General features: G+C 43.2%; 4 protein-coding genes across 4 annotated transcripts; all 4 read left to right on the forward strand.

Moving 5' to 3' along the window:
- Positions 1–4,482: 4,482 nt before the first annotated feature.
- LOC139446912 (uncharacterized) lies at positions 4,483–5,611 on the forward strand. The gene is made up of 3 exons (XM_071228193.1): positions 4,483–4,606; positions 4,773–4,818; positions 4,966–5,611. Exons 1-3 carry the CDS (start codon positions 4,483–4,485, stop codon positions 5,609–5,611), a joined length of 816 nt encoding a protein of 271 aa, XP_071084294.1.
- Positions 5,612–9,030: 3,419 nt separating this feature from the next.
- On the forward strand, positions 9,031–10,154 carry LOC139446928 (myosin-9-like). Its single transcript, XM_071228194.1, has 3 exons — positions 9,031–9,154; positions 9,315–9,360; positions 9,509–10,154. The coding sequence occupies exons 1-3, from the start codon at positions 9,031–9,033 to the stop codon at positions 10,152–10,154; spliced, it is 816 nt and encodes a 271-aa protein (XP_071084295.1).
- Positions 10,155–14,920: 4,766 nt separating this feature from the next.
- On the forward strand, positions 14,921–16,042 carry LOC139446944 (uncharacterized). Its single transcript, XM_071228195.1, has 3 exons — positions 14,921–15,044; positions 15,205–15,250; positions 15,397–16,042. The coding sequence occupies exons 1-3, from the start codon at positions 14,921–14,923 to the stop codon at positions 16,040–16,042; spliced, it is 816 nt and encodes a 271-aa protein (XP_071084296.1).
- A 3,985-nt stretch (positions 16,043–20,027) lies between these two features.
- Positions 20,028–21,150, forward strand: LOC139446961 (uncharacterized). Its single transcript, XM_071228196.1, has 3 exons — positions 20,028–20,151; positions 20,312–20,357; positions 20,505–21,150. The coding sequence occupies exons 1-3, from the start codon at positions 20,028–20,030 to the stop codon at positions 21,148–21,150; spliced, it is 816 nt and encodes a 271-aa protein (XP_071084297.1).
- Positions 21,151–23,774: the final 2,624 nt, after the last annotated feature.

A 23,774-nucleotide genomic window follows, 5' to 3' on the forward strand; every position in this document is an offset into this window, starting at 1 on the left:
GCGCATTCTGATTGGTTTGTTGTATTTTCGCACATAACATTCATCGATAGAGTCTTCTTGGAGGTTACGGAAAGGGGCGAGTGGTGACGAATGTCGTGACTGTAGTCTACGGACACCTACGAGTGATCCCGATGCCATTTGGCACACTCGTCCCATTCCGTAATCTACAAGATACTGAGTGGTGAGGAATGAGCCGATATGGCGAGAACTCAAAACGGCTCTTGGCGTCAAACGTCAGACGTCGAACCCGCGGTTACGCATGAATGACATCGAATTTAATCAATCGGCGGGTAGCCAAAATATTCGACAGAAAACCATTTCATCCTTTTTTCTTGACGTTTTTGTGTGAAGAATATTAGGAGCATCTATAGAATCAATAATAGCCACTAAACGGGTACCGGAGCACCTTTAGAATACAGTACCACAACTTCTCGTGAGGACGATCTCTGCCGAAAGTCACATGTCTCAAAGACAAGCAACTAGTTTTTGTGAGAATCGGTCGGAAGCGAACCCGCGACCTTCGGATTGTTAGCCCGACAGTTTACCGTCTGAGCTACGTCCACAAGCAACCAGTTTTTGTGAGAATCTGTCGGACGCGAACCCGCGACCTTCGGATTGTTAGCTCGCCACTGAGCTGCGTCCCCACTGTGAAACAAAGTGCAAATTTACCTAGTCATGCCCATGACGTTACGGAACTGAAAGAAAAGGGTCGAATAGGTGACGGACACTTACGAAGGTTACGGGTAGGCATGGTGTCTCGTGACTTTAGTCTACGGACACTTACGAATGATACCGATGCCATTTGGCACACTCGTCCCATTCCGTAATCAACAGGATACCTCGTGGTGATGAATGAGCCAATATGGCGCGAACTGAAAACGGCTCCAGGTGATTTTTGTGACAGAAAAGTGTTGTGGGGAACACTGTAAGGATGATGTGGACAATAGTAAGGAACGAGGGAGGCACCCTGGCTTGTGTGAATGTTCCAGGACAGTTTCCAGTAGCCAAAATAGTGGACACAAAACCATTGCATCCTTTATACTCGACGTTTTTGTGTGAAGAATATAAGGAGCCTCTATAGAATCTATAACAGCCACTAAACGATTACCTAACCCTAATGTTTGTAAAGGGGATCCAAGGGCTAAGGATAGAGTTCGGGGTAACCTACCCTAACACTGGCGACATTTGGATGTATTCAGCGATATCCCTAATAAACTGCATTCTTGTGCATAATAATGAAAATTAATGAACCGGAAAAATAATATATGTATATTAGTTCCCATTTATAACCATTTTTAGCTGCTTGAATTACGAGAAATACGAAATAGAAAATATATAAAAAATAAAAGTGCTTTCGTAAACTAGCGCTTGTTCTAAAATACGCCGCCGCAGGCTAAATATAGCAACATATATGTTTATATACCATATAAACAAATATTCAAAACTCTCAACACCGCTGGGCGTATTCAATGACATTGCGTGTAGAGATGATAGATCACTTGGGGGAGCTTATGCACACTCAACGAGTCCTGATGTCGCCGATGTGACTGGCAACAAAATACTAAAAATTACGTAATAGGGTATTGTCACGTGTTTGAAAAGTTTGTGGTACTGTATTCTAAAGGTAGGGTCCCGATGAGCGTGACGCACCCGACCACTTTCGCAACTTTCAATTTGATTTAACGTAAAGGGATAAGCGTGGTGAAGTGAAGTCAGTTTAAACTATCTGGGCAGATATCTAGACTTACTTAGGATGTTCAGGCTCTGCTATCAGTGTCCCCATTCGAAGCGTATTTTGTGGCACTGTTTCGGGAGTTGTTTGTTCACGACTGTACGACCAGATCACTCAAAGTGAACATTTCCCATACAAATCATTCGAAAACTCCACAGAAGTGTGCCTGATTTCTGATTATGTGGCCCAAAATATCCCAAATATGAACAATAACATTCCCCATCTCCAGCGTAAAACGATGTGAATAGATCACGGTTGTCTTTTCTTATTCCGGTGGTGACCTTGCCCTTCGTTCGAAGCTGTCACTGACATGCAAGCAGACCCGAGTTTGTTGATTCTCACGTCTTCAGTTATAGGGTGGTACAGTTAGCATGAATGTCCATGGCGAACACTCTGATTTCCCTCTTCCAAAATGGTTCTGACATGATATAAATTCAGCTGATAGATCAAGGAAACCGAACCATTTTGAATGCACAGACGGGACCCCGGCAGTGCGAGTGACCGACCCTTGGTCCGATATTCAAAGCGCGGCGCTAATGTGACATTTCAAATTTTCTTATAAAGGTTTCCTGCGTACTAACGACATGACCCTTGAACCTTAAGTTGAAGAAATTCTTCCAAAAGGATCTTGAGCGTCGGTGCTGATTTGTTTGCAAATACAACTGCAGGCGCATGTTGTTAATGCGTATACATAGAAATGTCAACATTGCCCATATATTGGGCATATATATCAATATTCATGCGCAACCAGATTTTGCAACCGGTTTCAGTTTGTTCTGTCAACGAAAGAAAGTTGTTATGTATTTACACTTAAATATATATTCAACGTGGATCAGATACCATAGAAAGTCCACTCGTTTCGTAAAAATGGTATCTAACGAGAATGAGTGTAGTATTCTCTATATATTTCTTCTTACCGAGTAATTAGCTCCAGGAAGCAATACGTTACATGTTCAATGAGAAAGAATAAACCCTGACACAAGGTAGGTAACTCTGTACCTCTTGTGCCGGTCATGCGTGGCTCTATTTCGGGCACAATGCAAAGAAGGGACATGAAATGTTGGAAACAGTATTTCGTTTCCCAAATTTCTTCTCCTTTTCCCCTCAAAATAGCATGACATTCCCTCGGACTAATAAGTTGGTTTCTACATAAACAGAAAATAATATATTAGTGTGACATAAGTGTGTCCCATGTCTGTCTGACATAAGTGTGTCCCCAGTCTGTCTGACATAAGTGTGTCCCCAGTCTGTCCGGCATAAGCGTATCTCAAGTCTGTCTGACATAAGTGTGTTCCCACTTGGGAACTTCTCCAAACCTATTCTACAGAATCGAGCAGCATATTTAGTACGGATCATCTGATGTCAGACAGCACGTTAACTCGAGATGAATGTCACGTTTATTACAACCTGGAGTGTTAGTTGAAACGCTAACGCACTAGAAGAGCTTCCTGTCAAATATTAAACCAGAAAAACTCAACAGTGAATATTTGATGACAAATGTTGACTGTGAACAACTTACTGACATATATTTGAACGCTATGGATTTGTTTTGAATCAATACGGGCTGTTGTGTGTAATATAACACAAACAATATGAGAAAAAGACACGGACATAATATTTTTACGACGGATCAAAGGCTTGCTCTGGTATTCAGTGGAGAGTGCACCCAAACAAAAGGGACACAACTCCGCAGTGACTAATATCAGTCCAGTGTAACCATGATGTAATTTGTGGATGATAGCGATTCTTTTTCCAAGTATGTAAGTGAGTGAGTGAGAATGGTTTTACGCAGCTTTTAGCAATATTCCAGCAATATCACGGCGGGCGTCACCAGAAATGAGCTTCTCATATTGTACCCATGTGGGGAACAGAACCCGGGCCTTCGGCGTGACGAGCGAACGCTTTAACCACCAGGCTACCCGACCGCCCCATTTTCCAAGTGTTTTATTCACTTGTGATCTTAACTGTTCCACCTCGAGTATCGAACCGTGAACTTTACTATTATAAAATATGGACGCGTATTAGATGTGAGTGAAACACTAGGTTTTCTAAATGTAAAGTAATTATGGAATTAAAGATGCATCCTGACGTCTTTAACTGCTTTGACAGGAGACTTAATCTGTGCGTCTTCAACACCCATAATTTGTTATGTGTCGTGAAGAGACGGAGCCCAGCTTACATAAAGCCGTACCGAGCATGGTAAACACTGTCAGTGACGTCATAGACAGAAACAGTGGAAATGACGTCACAGAATGGTTCCATGACGACATTGATGGTTCCCACTCAGTCGCCGACACAACTTGGTGGTGTTCAGACGTACATCTGTTGCTGCTGCAAAACTTCACATTTGTTGCTGGTCTGTGTCTACTTGCACAAGTCTACACCTCATCTCAGTATTAGGTAAGCAATGTCAGTTTAACTCCTACAGTTGGTTTACTTTTACTGATAGCCTTTGTTTGCTAACCCTCGTTCACATCTATATTCACTTGTCTGAAATTCTTTATCAGTAAATTACTTTTGTATTCATTAACACACATTCTCCAATGTAATTAGGGAACTCAAATGTTTCTGTCTTTTTCTGATAGATTTTCACGCACATATGTAACGTGTAGATTGAATCACATTGCCTATTTGTCTGATGTTTTAGTTATTGTTTTATCCATAAACTAGTTCTATTTGGATCAAATCTCAGTCTGCAATGTAAATGCTCCAATTCCTAAATTCATATTAGATATATTTTTATCCCACAGATGAAGATGTATCCACAAGAACGACTGAAGAGTCGGAAACTACTCTCCCCCATACTCGAGGCGGACGAGCGTCAGTCTGACCCACGAAGTTCAAGAACGCCAGAACTGCATCAAGATTTACTTGGTAGGAGATCCTGAATTTATAATACAAAACAAATTAAATGCAAGATATCATTACTTGATGTGTTTGTTTGAAGAAAATACAGTTACATTCCGAGTATGTTTTAGTCTTTATTTAACAGTTGAATCGAGTCGGGTGTTTGTACTTTTGTTTTTGTTTTCGTTTCCAGTTCAGTACATGGACCTGAAATCTCAAGTCGGAGATTTGGAGGAAAGGTAGGCACAGTCTCGTTTAATATTCATGAACGTTCGTCTAAAATATACAAAAAGGAAAAATAAGAAATGTACATCTCATTCAAATATCATAGATAAAATGACTTTGAGAAACGATATCTTCTAAACTATCGACATATCTTTTTTCAGTCTTCTCGATCACCTTTTCAATGAGAATCAGAAGCTGAGAGAGGAGAACGAGCGACAGGCCCGACAACTTCGGGAGGACAACGCCTTAAGGCTGAAAGTTGAGTCGGAGAGGCAGGACTATAGGCTGGAGTATTTCAACTACCGTCTCAGTTACACAATGGCGCAGGCTGAGCTCCAGGAACTGAAACAGACGCTAGAGGGACTGGCGGGGGACTGGGAGAAGGAGAAGCAGACAGAGATGGAGCAGAGGAAGAAGCTGGAGGAAGAGCTGGCAGCTCTCCAGCGCCAGACTGCCCCTCTGACCTGTCACACTCCTACCAATAAGCGGACCAGTTCCTCCAGCGTCAGTCCTCCAGTTCAACCAAGGAAGGCTCGAAGACCTTACACAGGAAAGTCAAAGGACAAAGTTCCAAGCAGGATCTCACATGTGAAGACAGACTTCTCTGCTTCCGGTGACAACTTGGTGAAGGCCAAGGCCACAGATAAGAATGAAACCAAGTTGAAGGTCACTCCTGGTGTAAGATCCATTCTGAAAGACACCAAGAGAGGACAGGGTGCTGAAAAGAAGCCAACCCGGTCCTCCAGGAACCTTTCTGTTAGATTCACAAAGGAAATGCCAGTTGGAAAGACCCGTCACGAAATGTAATTACGACCCTCGCCACAAGGAACAAACTTTATAAACTGTTTAATTGTTGGTTCTTTAATTCATATTGATTTCACACTCTTGTAATTCCGTGTGTAAAATAATCGCTGACTATGTTGTGCATGTGTCAGTGTTTCTCTGTTAACATCTGGGTAATATATAACGTTACTGAAGAAACTGCTTTGTGTTTGTATTTACAACTTCATCAATTATGTGGGAAGTCAATGATCACCTCTCAACTCTGACCAGGATGATGCATGTCAGTCATGCCCCAAAGTCGTGGGTCGATGCTCACACTTTCTACCACTGGTTTGCCTGCTCCCATGCACACACTGTCACGCTACGCGTCACGATACTAAATCCGTACGTCACACGTGTTTCGCATTCGTGACTAAATGTCACGCTTCGCGGGAATAGATCACGATAGATGAAAGTTGATGAAGAAAACAAATACTTTCATATTTACCTTTAGGTTTATATCGAACACTAAAACTAAAAGGTCATTTATATTTCTTCTTACCGGGTAATTAGCTTCAGGACGCAATTCGTTACATGTTCAATGAGTGAGTATACACCCTGACACAAGGTAGACAACTCTGTTCCCCTTATTTCGTGGAGGGACATGAAATGTTGGAAACATGATTTCGTTCCCCAAATTTCTTCTTTCTTTTCCTTCAAAATAGCACGACATTCCCTCAGATTAACATTTGTTCGGCGGGAACATGGAACCAGGTTGTTTTCTACATAGATAGAAAATAATATATGAGATCCTATACACTGTGTCGTAATTACTATATAAATGGTCATGAAATCATTTTGAAATGGATTAATAAGTCCCCATTTAGTTACTGACATGGGTGTATGGAGTGAAGAATACCGAGTCCGTCATTGACCCTTTGAACCTTCACCCGCCTTTGTGACCGATGTTTGTTAACCAGTTTTCATACATGCGCATATGGCATGCATATCTACGTTATAGATATCTTTGCAAATGTAGCGTATACACGTAATTTTACAAGGATATGCCCAGTGCAGCTATATCTCGAGACACGCGAGTGTGCCGCCACTCTGTCTGACGTGATGTGCCACTGTACTGTGCCTCCAATCTGTATAAATATAGTGTGCCCCCACCTGTCTATAGTAATTGTGCCCCCAGTTTGACGTAATGTGCCACTGTACTGTGCCTCCAATCTGTATAAATATAGTGTGCCCCACCTGTCTATAGTAATTGTGCCCCCAGTTTGTCTGACGTAATGTGCACAAGTCCAGTTTTTCTATATGACTATTTTGCAGGAATATTTACGCTTCGCATATCGGTTCAAATGCAGCGTAAAAACGTATTTTTTAATTTATCTGTCGTATATAAAAGTATCTCAAGAAACACCAGGGTGTTATAATTCTCTCTGACGTAATGTGCAGCCAGTTTCTCTACATTAAATGCGCCCCCCAGTCTTTCTGCCATAAGTGTGTCCCCAGTCCGTCTGCCATAAGTGAGTCCCAAGTCTGTCTGACATAAATGTGTCCCCACTCTGTCTGACATAAGCGTGTCCCAAGTCTGTCTGAAAAACGTGTGTCCCCAGTCTGTCCGACTTAAGTGTGTCCCCAGTCTGTCTGACATAAGTCTGTCCCAAGTCTGTCCCCAGTCTGTCTGACATACGTGTGTTCCCAGTCTGTCTGACAAACGTGTGTCCCCAGTCTGTCTGACTTAAGTGTGTCTCCAATCTGTCTGACACAAGTGTGTCTCCAGTCTGTCTGACATAAGTGTGTTCCCAGTCTGTATGACATAAGTGTGCCCACAGTCTGTCTGACATACGTGTGTCCCCGGTTAATCCGACATAAGTGTGTCTCCAGTCTGTCCGGCATAAGCGTGTCTCCAGTCTGTCCGACTTAAGTGTTTCCCCAGTCTGTCTGACATCCGTGTGTCTCCAGTCTGTCCGACTTAAGTGTGTCCCCAGTCTGTCTGACATAAGTGTGTCCCCAGTCTGTCTGACATAAGTGTGTCCCCATCTGTCTGACATAAGTGTGTCCCCAGTTTGTCTGACATAAGCGTGTCACCAGTCTGTCTGACATAAGTGTGTCCTCAGTCGATCTTACATAAGTGTGTCCCCAGTTCGGAACTTCTCCAAACCTATTCTACAGAATCGAGCAGCATCTTTAGTATGGATCATCTTGTATCAGACAGCACGTTAACTCGAGATGAATGTCACGTCTATTACAACCTGGAGTGTTAGTGAAAACGTTACCGCACTAGAAGAGCTTCCTGTCAACTATTACACCAGAAACTCAACAGTGAATATTTGATGACAAATGTTGACTGTGAACAACTTACTGACATATATTTGAAAGCTATGAATTTGTTTTGAATCAATACGGACTGTTGTGTGTAATATAACACAAACAATATGAGAAAAAGACACGGACATAATATTTTTACGACGAATCACAGGCTTGCTCTGGTATTCAGTGGAGAGTGCACCCAAACAAAAGGGACACAACTCCGCAGTGACTAATTTCAGTCCAGTGTAACCCTGCAGCCATGATGGAATTTGTGGATGATAGCGATTCTTTTTCCAAGTGCGTAAGTGAGTGAGTGAGTATGGTTTTACGCAGCTTTTAGCAATATTCCAGCAATATCACGGCGGGGGACACCAGAAATGAGCTTCACACATTGTACCCATGTCGGGAATCGAACCCGGGTCTTCGGCGTGACGAGTGAACGCTTTAACCACCAGGCTACCCCGCCGTCCCATTTTCCAAGTGTTTTATTCACTTGTGATCTTAACTGTTCCACCTCGAGTTTCAAACTGTGAAATATATTATTATGAAATATCGACGCGTGTTAGGTGTGAGTGAAGCGCTTGGTTTTGCTAATGTAAAGTAATCATGGAATTAAAGATGCACCCTGACGTCTTTTACAGCTTTGACAGGAGACTTAATCTGTGCGTCTTCAACACGCATAATTTGTTATGTGTCGTGAAGAGACGGAGCCCAGCTTACATAAAGCCGTATCGTGCATGGTGAACACTGCCAGTGACGTCATAGACAGAAACAGTGGAAATGACGTCACAGAATGGTTCCATGACGACGTTGATGGTTCCCACTCAGTCGCCGACACAACTTGGTAGTGTTCAGACGTACATCTGTTGCTGCTGCAAAACTTCACATTTGTTGCTGATCTGTATCTACTTGCACAAGTCTACACCTCATCTCAGTATTAGGTAAGCAATGCCAGTCTAACTCCTACAGTTGGTTTACTTTTACTGATAGCGTTTGTTTCCTAACCCTCGTTCACATCTATATTTCACGGCTCTGAAATTCTTTATCGATAAATTACCTTTGTATTAAATGACACTCCGTCTCCATTGTAATTACGGAACTCAAATAATTCCTAAATTCAAATGTGATTATGTTTTGTCCCACAGATGAAGATGTATCCACAAGAACGACTGAAGAGTAGGAAACTACTCTCCCCCATACTCGAGGCGAACGAGCGTCAGTCTAGCCCTCGTAGTCCAAGAACGCCAGAACTGCATCAAGATTTACTTGGTAGGAGATCCTGAATTTATGATACAAAACAAATTAAATGCAAGACATCATCACTTGATGTGTTTGTTTGAAGCAATTACAGTTACATTCCAAGTATGTCTTTATATAACAGTGGAATCGAGTCGGGTGTTTGTACTTTTGTTTTTGTTTTCGTTTCCAGTTCAGTATATGGACCTGAAATCTCAAGTCGGAGATTTGGAGGAAAGGTAGGCACAGTCTCGTTTAATATTCATGAACGTTCGTCTAAAATATACAAAAAGGAAAAACAAGAAATACTGCATCTCATTCAAATATCATAGATAAAATGACTTTGAGAAACGATATCTTCTAAACTATCGACATATCTTTTTTCAGTCTTCTCGATCACCTTTTCAATGAGAATCAGAAGCTGAGAGAGGAGAACGAGCGACAGGCCCGACAACTCCGGGAGGAGAACGCCTTAAGGCTGAAAGTTGAGGCGGAGAGGCAGGACTATAGGCTGGAGTATTACAACTATCGTCTCAGTTACACAATGGCACAGGCTGAGCTCCAGGAACTGAAGCAGACGCTAGAGGGACTGGCGGGCGACTGGGAGAAGGAGAAGCAGACAGAGATGGAGCAGAGGAAGAAGCTGGAGGAAGAGCTGGCAGCTCTCCAGCGCCAGACTGCCCCTCTGACCTGTCATACTCCTGCCAATAAGCGGACCAGTTCCTCCAGCGTCGGTCCTCCAATTCAACCAAGGAAGGCTCGAAGACCTTACACAGGAAAGTCAAAGGACAAAGTTCAAAGCAAGATCTCACATGTCAAGACATACTTGTCTGCTTCCGGTGACAGCTTGGTGAAGGCCAAGGCCACAGATAAGAATGAAAGCAAGTTGAAGGTCACTTCCAGTGTAAGATCCATTCTGAAAGACAGCAAGAGAGGACAGGTTGCTGAAAAAAACCCAACGCGATCTTCAAGGAACCTTTCTGTGAGATTCACAAAGGAAATGCCAGTTGGAAAGACCCGTCACGAAATGTAATTACGACCCTCGCCACAAGGAACAAACTGTATAAACTGTTTAATTGTTGGTTCTTTAATTCATATTGATTTCACATTCTTGTAATTCCGTGTGTAAAATAATCGCTGACTATGTTGTGCATGTGTCAGTGTTTCTCTGTTAACATCTGGGTAATATATAACGTTACTGAAGAAACTGCTTTGTGTTTGTATTTACAACCTCATCAATTATGTGGGAAGTCAATGATCACCTCTCAACTCTGACCAGGATGATGCATGTCAGTCATGCCCCAAAGTCGTGGGTCGATGCTCACACTTTCTACCACTGGTTTGCCTGCTCCTGTGCACACACTGTCACGCTACGCGTCACGATACTAAATCCGTACGTCACACGTGTTTCGCATTCGTGACTAAATGTCACGCTTCGCGGGAATAGATCACGATAGATGAAAGTTGATGAAGAAAACAAATACTTTCATATTTACCTTTAGGTTTATATCGAACACTAAAACTAAAAGGTCATTTATATTTCTTCTTACCGGGTAATTAGCTTCAGGACGCAATTCGTTACATGTTCAATGAGTGAGTATACACCCTGACACAAGGTAGACAACTCTGTTCCCCTTATTTCGTGGAGGGACATGAAATGTTGGAAACATGATTTCGTTCCCCAAATTTCTTCTTTCTTTTCCTTCAAAATAGCATGACATTCCCTCAGATTAACATTTGTTCGGTGGGAACATGGAACCAGGTTGTTTTCTACATAGATAGAAAATAATATATGAGATCCTATACACTGTGTCGTAATAACTATATAAATGGTCATGAAATCATTTTGAAGTGAATTAATAAGTCCCCATTTAGTTACTGACATGGGTGTATGGAGTGAAGAATACCGAGTCCGTCATTGACCCTTTGAACCTTCACCCGCCTTTGTGACCGATGTTTGTTAACCAGTTTTCATACATGCGCATATGGCATGCATATCTACGTTATAGATATCTTTGCAAATGTAGCGTATACACGTAATTTTACAAGGATATGCCCAGTGCAGCTATATCTCAAGACACGCGAGTGTGCCGCCACTCTGTCTGACGTGATGTGCCACTGTACTGTGCCTCCAATCTGTATAAATATAGTGTGCCCCCACCTGTCTATAGTAATTGTGCCCCCAGTTTGACGTAATGTGCCACTGTACTGTGCCTCCAATCTGTATAAATATAGTGTGCCCCCACCTGTCTATAGTAATTGTGCCCCCAGTTTGACGTAATATGCCACTGTACTGTGCCTCCAATCTGTATAAATATAGTGTGCCCCACCTGTCTATAGTAATTGCCCCCAGTTTGTCTGACGTAATGTGCACAAGTCCAGTTTTTCTATATGACTATTTTGCAGGAATATTTACGCTTCGCATATCGGTTCAAATGCAGCGTAAAAACGTATTTTTTAATTTATCTGTCGTATATAAAAGTATCTCAAGAAACACCAGGGTATTATAATTCTGTCTGACGTAATGTGCAGCCATTTTCTCTACATTAAATGCGCCCCCCAGTCTTTCTGCCATAAGTGTGTCCCCAGTCCGTCTGCCATAAGTGAGTCCCAAGTCTGTCTGACATAAATGTGTCCCCACTCTGTCTGACATAAGCGTGTCCCCAGTCTGTCTGACTTAAGTGTGTCCCCAGTCTGTCTGACTTAAGTGTGTCCCCAATCGATGTGTCATAGGTGTGCCCACAATCTGTCTGTCATAAGTGTGTCCCAAGTGTGTCCGACATAAGTGTGTACCCAGGCTGTCCGACTTAAGTGTGTCCCCAGTCTGTCTGTCATAAGTGTGTCCCCAGTCTGTCTGTCATAAGCGTATCCCCAGTCTGTCTGCCATAAGTGTGTCCCCAGTCTGTCAGACATAAGTGTGTCCCCAGTCTGTCTGTCATAAGCGTATCCCCAGTCTATCTGCTAAGTGTGTCCTCAGTCTGTCTGACATAAGTGTGTCCCCAGTTTGTCTGACATAAGTGTGTCCCCAGTCTGTCTGCCATAAGTCTGTCCCCAGTCTGTGTGCCAGAAGTGTGTCCCCAGTCTGTCTGTCATAAGTGTGTCCCCAGTCTGTCTGACATAAGCGTGTCCCCAGTTTGTCTTACATTAACGTGTTCCCGGTCTATCTGCCATAAGTGTGTCCTCAGTCTGTCTGACATAAATGTGCCCCAAGTCTATCTGACATAAGTGTGTCCCCAGTCTGTCAGTCATACGTGTGTCCCCAGTCTGTCTGACATAAATGTGTCCCCAGTCTGTCTGACATAAGTGTGTCCTCAGTCTGTCTGTCATAAGTATCCCCAGTCTGTCTGACATAAGTGTGTCCTCAGTCTGTCTGTCATAAGTATCCCCAGTCTGTCTGACATAAGTGTGTCCCCAGTCTGTCTGACATAAGGGTGTCCCCAGTCTGTCAGTCATACGTGTGTCCCCAGTCTGTCTGACATAAATGTGTCCCCAGTCTGTCTGACATAAGTGTGTCCTCAGTCTGTCTGTCATAAGTATCCCCAGTCTGTCTGACATAAGTGTGTCCTCAGTCTGTCTGTCTTAAGTATCCCCAGTCTGTCTGACATAAGTGTGTCCCCAGTCTATCTGACATAAGGGTGTCCCCAGTCTGTCAGTCATACGTGTGTCCCCAGTCTGTCTGACATAAATGTGTCCCCAGTCTGTCTGACATAAGTGTGTCCTCAGTCTGTCTGTCATAAGTATCCCCAGTCTGTCTGACATAAGTGTGTCCTCAGTCTGTCTGTCATAAGTATCCCCAGTCTGTCTGACATAAGTGTGTCCCCAGTCTGTCTGACATAAGTGTGTCCTCAGTCTGTCTGTCATAAGTATCCCCAGTCTGTCTGTCATAAGTATCCCCAGTCTGTCTGACATAAGTGTGTCCCCAGTCTGTCTGACATAAGGGTGTCCCCAGTCTGTCTGTTATGAGTGTGTCCCCAGGCTGTCTGTCATGAGTGTGTCACCAGTCTGTCTGTCATAAGTATCCCAGTCTGTCTGACATAAGTGTGTCCCCAGTCTGTCTGTCATAAGTGTGTCCCAAGTCTGTCTGTCATAAGTGTGTCCCCAGTATTTTTGACATACGTGTGTCCCAAGTCTGTTTGACATACGTGTGTCCCCAGTCTGTCTGACATACGTGTGTCCCCAGTCTGTCTGACATACGTGTGTGCCCAGTCTTTCTGCCATAAGTGTGTCCCCAGTCTGTCTGCCATACGTGTGTCCCCCGTCTGTCTGACATACGTGTGTCCTCAGTCTGTCTGTCATAAATGTGTCCCAATCTGTCTGACAGGCGTGTGTCCTCAAGCTGTCTGTAATAAGTGTGTCCCCAGTCTTTCTGTCATGAGTGTGTCCCCAGTTCCATCATAAGTTTGTCCCCAGTCTCTGACATAAATGTGTCCCCAATCTGTCTGACATACGTGTGTCACCAATCTGTCTGCCATACGTGTGTCCCCAGTTGGGAACTTCTCTAAACCTATTCTACAGAATCGAGCAGCATATTTAGTGCGGATCATCTTATGTCAGACAGCACGTTAACTCGAGATGAATGTCACGTCTATTACAACCTGGAGCGTTAGGTGAAAAGTTAACGCACTAGAAGAGCTTCCTGTCAACTATTATACCAGAAACTCAACAGTGAATATTTGATGACAAATGTTGACTGTGAACAACTTACTGACATATATGTGAACGCTATGGATTTGTTTTGAATCAATACTGGCTGTTGTGTGTAATATAACACAAACAATATGAGAAAAAGACACGGACATAATATTTTTATGACGAATCACAGGCTTGCTCTGGTATTCAGTGGAGAGTGCACCCAAACAAAAGGGACACAACTCCGCATTGACTAATTTCAGTCCAGTGTAACCCTGCAGCCATGATGGAATTTGTGGATGATAGCGATTCTTTTTCCAAGTGACGAAGTGAGTGAGTGAGTATGGTTTTACGCAGCTTTTAGCAATATTCCAGCAATATCACGGCGGGGGACACCAGAAATGAGCTTCACACATTGTACCCATGTCGGGAATCGAACCCGGGTCTTCGGCGTGACGAGCGAACGCTTTAACCACCAGGCTACCCCACAGTCCCATTTTCCAAGTGTTTTGTTCACTTGTGATCTTAACTGTTCCACCTCGAGTTTCAAACTGTGAAATATATTATTATGAAATATCGACGCGTGTTAGGCGTGAGTGAAGCGCTTGGTTTTCTTAATGTAAAGTAATCATGGAATTAAAGATGCACCCTGACGTCTTTTACAGCTTTGACAGGAGACTTAATCTGTGCGTCTTCAACACGCATAATTTGTTATGTGTCGTGAAGAGACGGAGCCCAGCTTACATAAAGCCGTATCGTGTATGGTGAACACTGTCAGTGACGTCATAGACAGAAACAGTGGAAATGACGTCACAGAATGGTTCCATGACGACGTTGATGGTTCCCAAATCAGTCGCCGACACAACTTGGTGGTGTTCAGACGTACATGTGTTGCTGTTGAAAAACTTCACATTTGTTGCTGGTCTGTGTCTACTTGCACAAGTCTACACCTCATCTCAGTATTAGGTAAGCAATGCCAGTTTAACTCCTACTGTTGGTTTACTTTTACTGATAGCGTTTGTTTCCTAACCCTCGTTCACATCTATATTTCATGGCTCTGAAATTCTTTATCAATAAATTACCTTTGTATTAAATGACACTCCGTCTCCAATGTAATTACGGAACTCAAATAATTCCTAAATTCAAATGTGATTATGTTTTGTCCCACAGATGAAGATGTATCCACAAGAACGACTGAAGAGTAGGAAACTACTCTCCCCCATACTCGAGGCGAACGAGCGTCAGTCTAACCCTCGTAGTCCACGAACGCCAGAACTGCATCAAGATTTACTTGGTAGGAGATCCTGAATTTATGATACAAAACAAATTAAATGCAAGACATCATCACTTGATGTGTTTGTTTGAAGCAATTACAGTTACATTCCAAGTATGTCTTTATATAACAGTGGAATCGAGTCGGGTGTTTGTACTTTTGTTTTTGTTTTCGTTTCCAGTTCAGTACATGGACCTGAAATCTCAAGTCGGAAATTTGGAGGAAAGGTAGGCACAGTCTCGTTTAATATTCATGAACGTTCGTCTAAAATATACAAAAGGAAAAACAAGAAATGTGCATCTCATTCAAATATCATAGATAAAATGACTTTGAGAAACGATATCTTCTAAACTATCGACATATCTTTTTTCAGTCTTCTCGATCACCTTTTCAATGAGAACCAGAAGCTGAGAGAGGAGAACGAGCGACAGGCCCGACAACTTCGGGAGGACAACGCCTTAAGGCTGAAAGTTGAGTCGGAGAGGCAGGACTATAGGCTGGAGTATTTCAACTACCGTCTCAGTTACACAATGGCGCAGGCTGAGCTCCAGGAACTGAAACAGACGCTAGAGGGACTGGCGGGGGACTGGGAGAAGGAGAAGCGGACAGAGATGGAGCAGAGGAAGAAGCTGGAGGAAGAGCTGGCAGCTCTCCAGCACCAGACTGCCCCTCTGACCTGTCACACTCCTGGCAATAAGCGGACCTGTTCCTCCAGCGTCAGTCCTCCAGTTCAACCAAGGAAGGCTCGAAGACCTTACACAGGAAAGTCAAAGGACAAGGTTCCAAGCAGGATCTCACATGTGAAGACAGACTTCTCTGCTTCCGGTGACAACTTGGTGCAGGCCAAGGCCACAGATAAGAATGAAACCAAGTTGAAGGTCACTTCCAGTGTTAGATCCATTCTGAAAGACACCAAGACAGGACAGGGTGCTGAAAGGAAACCAACCAGATCCTCCAGGAACCTTTCTGTTAGATTCACAAAGGAAATGCCAGTTGGAAAGATCCGTCGCGAAATGTAATTACGACCCTCGCCACAAGTAACAAACTTTATAAACTGTTTAATTGTTGGTTCTTTAATTCATATTGATTTCACATTCTTGTAATTCCGTGTGTAAAATAATCGCTGACTATGTTGTGCATGTGTCAGTGTTTCTCTGTTAACATCTGGGTAATATATCACGTTACTGAAGAAACTGCTTTGTGTTTGTACTTACAACCTCATCAATTATGTGGGAAGTCAATGATCACCTCTCAACTCTGACCAGGATGATGCATGTCCGTCATGCCCCAAAGTCGTGGGTCGATGCTCACACTTTTTACCACTGGTTTGCCTGCTCCCGTGCAGACACTGTCATGCTACGCGTCACGATACTAAATCCGTACGTCACACGTGTTTCGCATTCGTGACTAACTGTCACGCTTCGCGGGAATAGATCACGATAGATGAAAGTTGATGAAGAAAACAAATACTTTCATATTTATCTTTAGGTTTATATCGAACACTGAAGCTAAAAGGTCATATATATTTCTTCTCACGGAGTAATTAGCTACAGGACGCAATTCGTTACATGTTCAATGAGTGAGTATACACCCTGACACAAGGTAGACAACTCTGTTCCCCTTATTTCGTGGAGGGACATGAAATGTTGGAAACATGATTTAGTTCCCCAAATTTCTTCTTTCTTTTCCTTCAAAATAGCATGACATTCCCTCGGATTAACATTTGTTCGTTGGGAACATGGAAGCAGGTTGTTTTCTACATAAATCGAAAATAATAGATGAGATATTATACACTGTGTCGTAATAACTATATTAATGGTCATGAAATCATTTTGAAATGGATTAATAAGTCCCTATTTAGTTACTGACATGGGTCTATAGAGTGAAGAATACCGAGTTCGTCATTGACCCTTTGAACCTTCACCCGCCTTTGTGACCGATGTTTGTTAACCAGTTTTTATACATGCGCATATGGCATGCATATCTACGTTATAGATATCTTTGCAAATGTAGCGTATAAACGTAAATTTACAAAGATATGCCCAGTGCAGCTATATCTCAAGACAAGCGAGTGTGCCGCCACTCTGTCTGACGTGATGTGCCACTGTACTGTGCCTCCAATCTGTATAAATATAGTGTGCCCCCACCTGTCTACAGTAATTGTGCCACCACTCTGTCTGAGGGAATGTGCCACTGTACTGTGCCTCCAATCTGTTTAAATATAGTGTGCCCCACCTGTCTATAGTAATTGTGCCCCCAGTTTGTCTGACGTAATGTGCACAAGTCCAGTTTTTCTATATGACCATTTTGCAGGAATATTTACGCTTCGCATATCGGTTCAAATGCAGGGTAAAAACGTATTTTTTCATTTATCTCCAGTCTGTCTGACATAAGCGTGTCCCCAGTCTGTCTGACATGAGCGTGTCCCCAGTTTGTCTGACATAAGCGTGTCCCCAGTCTGTCTGACATAAGCGTGTCCCCAGTCTGTCTGACATATGTGTGTCCCCAGTCTGTCTGACATAAATGTGTCCCCAGTCTGTCTGGCATGAGTGTGTCTCCAGTCTGTCTGCCATATGTGTGTCCCCAGTCTGTCTGTCATAAGTGTGTCCCCAGTCTGTCTGTCATGAGTGTGTCCCTAGTGTTTTTGACATACGTGTGTCCCCCGTCTGTCTGACATACGTGTGTCCCCCGTCTGTCTGACATACGTGTGTCCCCCGTCTGTCTGTCATAAGTGTGTCCCCAGTCTGTCTGTCATACGTGTGTCTCCAGTCTGTCTGTCATACGTGTGTCTCCAGTCTGTCTGTCATAAGTGTGTCTCCAGTCTGTCTGACATACGTGTGTCCCCCGTCTGTCTGACATACGTGTGTCCCCAGTCTGTCTGTCATAAGTGTGTCCCCCGTCTGTCTGACATACGTGTGTCCCCCGTCTGTCTGACATACGTGTGTCCCCAGTCTGTCTGTCATAAGTGTGTCCCCAGTCTGTCTGTCATACGTGTGTCTCCAGTCTGTCTATCATAAGTGTGTCCCCCGTCTGTCTGACATACGTGTGTCCCCCGTCTGTCTGACATACGTGTGTCCCCAGTCTGTCTGTCATAAGTGTGTCCCCAGTCTGTCTGTCATACGTGTGTCTCCAGTCTGTCTATCATAAGTGTGTCCCCAGTCTGTCTGACATTAGTGTGTCTCCAGTCTGTCTATCATAAGTGTGTCCCTAGTCTGTCTGATATAAGTGTGTCCCCAGTCTGTCTGTCATACGTGTGTCCCCAGTCTGTCTGTCATACGTGTGTCCCCAGTCTGTCTGTCATAAGTGTGTCCCCAGTCTGTCCGACATAAGTGTGTCCCCAGTCTGTCTGACATAAGTGTGTCCCAATCTGTCTGAGAGACGTGTGTCCTCAAGCTGTCTGTAATAAGTGTGTTCCCAGTCTTTCTGTCATGAGCGTGTCCCCAGTTCCATCATAAGTTTGTCCCCAGTCTCTGACATAAATGTGTCCTCAGTCTGTCTGACATAAATGTGTCCCCAGTCTGTCTGACATAAGTGTGTCCCCATTTTGTCTGACTTAAGTGTGTCCCCAGTCTGTCCGACTTAAGTATGTCCCCAGTCTGTCTGACAGAAATGTGTCCCATGTTTGTCTGACATGTGTTTCCCCAGTCTATCTGACATAAGTGTGTCCCCAGTCTGTCTGACATAAGTGTGTTCCCAGTTGGGAACTTCACCAAACCTATTCTACAGAATCGAGCAGCATCTTTAGTATGGATCATCTTATGTTAGACAGCACGTTAACTCGAGATGAATATCACGTCTATTACAACCTGGAGCGTAATTAAAAACGCTAACGCACTAGAAGAGCTTCCTGTCAACTATTCAAACAGAAAAACTCAACAGTGAATATTTGATGACAAATGTTGACTGTGAACATCTTACTGGCATATTTGAAAGCTATGGATTTGTTTTGAATCAATACGGGCTGTTGTGTGTAATATAACACAAACAATATGAGAAAAGACACGGACATAATATTTGTACGACGGATCACAGGCTTGTTCTGGTATTCAGTGGAGAGTCTGCCCAAACAAAAGGGACACAACTCCGCATTGACAAATTTTAATCCAGTGTAACCCTGCAGTCATGATGTAATTTGTGGATGATAGCGATTCTTTTTCCAAGTGCGTAAGTGAGTGAGTATGGTTTTACGCAGCTTTTAGCAATATTCCAGCAATATCACGGCGGGGGACACCAGAAATGAGCTTCACACATTGTACCCATGTCGGGAATCGAACCCGGGTCTTCGGCGTGACGAGCGAACACTTTAACCACCAGGCTACCCCGCCGTCCCATTTTCCAAGTGTTTTATTCACTTGTGATCTTACTGTTTAACCTCGAGTTTCAAACTGTGAAATATACTATTATGAAATATCGACGCGTGTTAGGTGTGAGTGAAGCGCTTGGTTTTCTTAATGTAAAGTAATCATGGAATTAAAGATGCACCCTGACGTCTTTTACAGCTTTGACAGGAGACTTAATCTGTGCGTCTTCAACACGCATAATTTGTTATGTGTCGTGAAGAGACGGAGCCCCGCTTACATAAAGCCGTATCGTGCATGGTGAACACTGTCAGTGACGTCATAGACAGAAACAGTGGAAATGACGTCACAGAATGGTTCCATGACGACGTTGATGGTTCCCAATCAGTCGCCGACACAACTTGGTGGTGTTCAGACGTACATCTATTGCTCCTGCAAAACTTCACATTTGTTGCTGATCTGTGTCTACTTGCACAAGTCTACACCTCATCTCAGTATTAGGTAAGCAATGTCAGTTTAACTCCTACAGTTGGTTTACTTTTACTGATAGCGTTTGTTTTCTAACCCTCGTTCACATCTATATTTCACGGCTCTGAAATTTGTTATCGGTAAATTACCTTTGTATTAAATGACACTCCGTCTCCAATGTAATTACGGAACTCAAATAATTCCTAAATTCAAATGTGATTATTTTTTTGTCCCACAGATGAAGATGTATCCACAAGAACGACTGAAGAGTAGGAAACTACTCTCCCCCATACTCGAGGCGAACGAGCGTCAGTCTAGCCCTCGTAGTCCAAGAACACCAGAACTGCATCAAGATTTACTTGGTAGGAGATCCTGAATTTATGATACAAAACAAATTAAATGCAAGACATCATCACTTGATGTGTTTGTTTGAAGCAATTACAGTTACATTCCAAGTATGTCTTTATATAACAGTGGAATCGAGTCGGGTGTTTGTACTTTTGTTTTTGTTTTCGTTTCCAGTTCAGTACATGGACCTGAAATCTCAAGTCGGAGATTTGGAGGAAAGGTAGGCACAGTCTCGTTTAATATTCATGAACGTTCGTCTAAAATATACAAAAAGGAAAAACAAGAAATGTGCATCTCATTCAAATATCATAGATAAAATTACTTTGAGAAACGATATCTTCTAAACTATCGACATATCTTTTTTCAGTCTTCTCGATCACCTTTTCAATGAAAATCAGAAGCTGAGAGAGGAGAACGAGCGACAGGCCCGACAACTCCGGGAGGACAACGCCTTAAGGCTGAAAGTTGAGTCGGAGAGACAGGACTATAGGCTGGAGTATTACAACTATCGTCTCAGTTACACAATGGCGCAGGCTGAGCTCCAGGAACTGAAGCAGACGCTAGAGGCACTGGCGGGGGACTGGGAGAAGGAGAAACAGACAGAGATGGAGCAGAGGAAGAAGCTGGAGGAAGAGCTGGCAGCTCTCCAGCGCCAGACTGCCCCTCTGACCTGTCACACTCCTACCAATAAGCGGACCAGTTCCTCCAGCGTCAGTCCTCCAGTTCAACCAAGGAAGGCTCGAAGACCTTACACAGGAAAGTCAAAGGACAAGGTTCCAAGCAAGATCTCACATGTCAAAACAGACTTCTCTGCTTCCGGTGACAATTTGGTGAAGGCCAAGGCCACAGATATAAATGAAACCAAGTTGAAGGTCACTCCTGGTGTAAGATCCATTCTGAAAGACACCAAGAGGGGACAGGATGCTGAAAAGAAGCCAACCCGGTCCTCCAGGAACCTTTCTGTTAGATTCACAAAGGAAATGCCAGTTGGGAAGATCCGTCACGAAATGTAATTACGACCCTCCCCACAAGGAACAAACTTTATAAACTGTTTAATTGTTGGTTCTTTAATTCATATTGATTTCACACTCTTGTAATTCCGTGTGTAAAATAATCGCTGATTATCTTGTGCATGTGTCAGTGTTTCTCTGTTAACATCTGAGTAATATATCACGTTACTGAAGAAACTGCTTTGTGTTTGTATTTACAACCTCATCAATTATGTGGGAAGTCAATGATCACCTCTTAACTCTGACCAGGATGATGCATGTCCGTCATGCCCCAAAGTCGTGGGTCGATGCTCACACTTTCTACCACTGGTTTGCCTGCTCCTGTGCACACACTGTCACGCTTCGCGAATAGATCACGATAGATCGGTATGGGGCGTTAAATTAGTTTGAAATTAACCTTAAATTTAATCTATGCATGGAGAAAATTGAATGTGTCTATATTCGCTATACAGAAATTTGTAAAAGAGATATGAAATGTCTTGTTGAAAGTTGATAAATAAATCAAATACTTTCCTATTTGCCTTTAGGTTAATATCGAACCCTGATGCTAAATAGTCATATTTATTACCCACATGGTGAAGATACAGGACTACTTTTTTCATTCATAAGATTTTGCGAGACGTCATTCATTTTGGGTTTAGTGAGTGAGTGAGTGAGTGAGTGAGTGAGTTTGAGTTTACGCCGCTTTTAGCAATGTTCCAGCAATATTACGGCGGGGGACACCAGAAATGGGCTTCACACATTGTACCCATGTTGGGATTCGAACCCGAGTCTTCGGCGTGACGAGCGAACGCTTTAACCACTAGGCTACCCGACCGCCCCTTTTGTGTTTAGAATACAGTACCACAGCTTCTTGTGAAGACGATCGCTGCCGTATGTCACGTGTCTCAAAGACAAGCAACTAGTTTTAAAGAACTCGCGACCTTCGTATTGTTAGCCCGATAGCGAACCGACTGAGCAACGTCCACAAGTGAAACTTGTGCAAATTTACCTTGTCATGAATACGCCGTTACGGAACTGAACGAACATTTTTAGATGCAAGATATGTAAAATCAAAAATTATTTCTGGGGGATTCTTTGACGAAGAACTTGAAATCATACGCGCATTCTGATTGGTTTGTTGTATTTTCGCACATAACATTCATCGATAGAGTCTTCTTGGAGGTTACGGAAAGGGGCGAGTGGTGACGAATGTCGTGACTGTAGTCTACGGACACCTACGAGTGATCCCGATGCCATTTGGCACACTCGTCCCATTCCGTAATCTACAAGATACTGAGTGGTGAGGAATGAGCCGATATGGCGAGAACTCAAAACGGCTCTTGGCGTCAAACGTCAGACGTCGAACCTGCGGTTACGCATGAATGACATGGAATTTAATCAATCGTCGGGTGATTTTTGTGACAGAAAAGTGTGGTAGAGAATACTGTAAGGATAATGTGGATAATTGTTAGGAACGAGGGAGGCATAAGCATGGCTAGTGACGACACAAGGGTGAGTTCGCTTTTAAATCAGTACTTAATAAATGTAGCGTGTATACAGTTTCCAGTAGCCAAAATATTCGACAGAAAACCATTTCATCTTTTTTTCTCGACGTTTTTGTGTGAAGAATATTAGGAGCATCTATAGAATCAACAATAGCCACTAAACGGGTACCGGAGCACCTTTAGAATACAGTACCACAACTTCTCGTGAGGACGATCTCTGCCGAAAGTCACATGTCTCAAAGACAAGCAACTAGTTTTTGTGAGAATCCGTCGGACGCGAACCCGCGACCTTCCGATTGTTAGCCCGACAGTTTACCGTCTGAGCTACGTCCACAAGCAACCAGTTTTTGTGAGAATCCGTCGGACGCGAACCCGCGACCTTCGGATTGTTAGCTCGCCACTGAGCTGCGTCCCCACTGTGAAACAAAGTGCAAATTGACCTAGTCATGCCCATGACGTTACGGAACTGAACGAAAAGGGTCGAATAGGTGACGGACACTTACGAAGTTTACGGGTAGGCATGGTGTCTCGTGACTTTAGTCTACGGACACTTACGAATGATACCGATGCCATTTGGCACACTCGTCCCATTCCGTAATCTACAAGATACCTCGTGGTGATGAATGAGCCGATATGGCGCGAACTGAAAACGGCTCCAGGTGATTTTTGTGACAGAAAAGTGTTGTGGGGAACACTGTAAGGATGAACGAGGGAGGCACCCTGGCTTGTGTGAATGTTCCAGGACAGTTTCCAGTAGCCAAAATAGTCGACACAAAACCATTGCATCCTTTATACTCGACGTTTTTGTGTGAAGAATATAAGGAGCCTCTATAGAATCTATAACAGCCACTAAACGATTACCTAACCCTAATGTTTGTAAAGGGGATCCAAGGGCTAAGGATAGAGTTCGGGGTAACCTACCCTAACACTGGCGACATTTGGATGTGTTCAGCGATATCCCTTATAATCTGCATTCTTGTGCATAATAATGAAAATTAATGAACCGGAAAAATAATATATGTATATTAGTTCCCATTTATAACCATTTTTAGCTGCTTGAATTACGAGAAATACGAAATAAAAAATATATAAAAAATAAAAGTGCTTTCGTAAACTAGCGCTTGTTCTAAAATACGCCGC

This window comes from Haliotis cracherodii, unplaced genomic scaffold, assembly GCF_022045235.1.
Source record: "Haliotis cracherodii isolate W230 unplaced genomic scaffold, xgHalCrac1.p SCAF_10, whole genome shotgun sequence".
Taxonomy (NCBI): Eukaryota; Metazoa; Mollusca; class Gastropoda; order Lepetellida; family Haliotidae; genus Haliotis; species Haliotis cracherodii.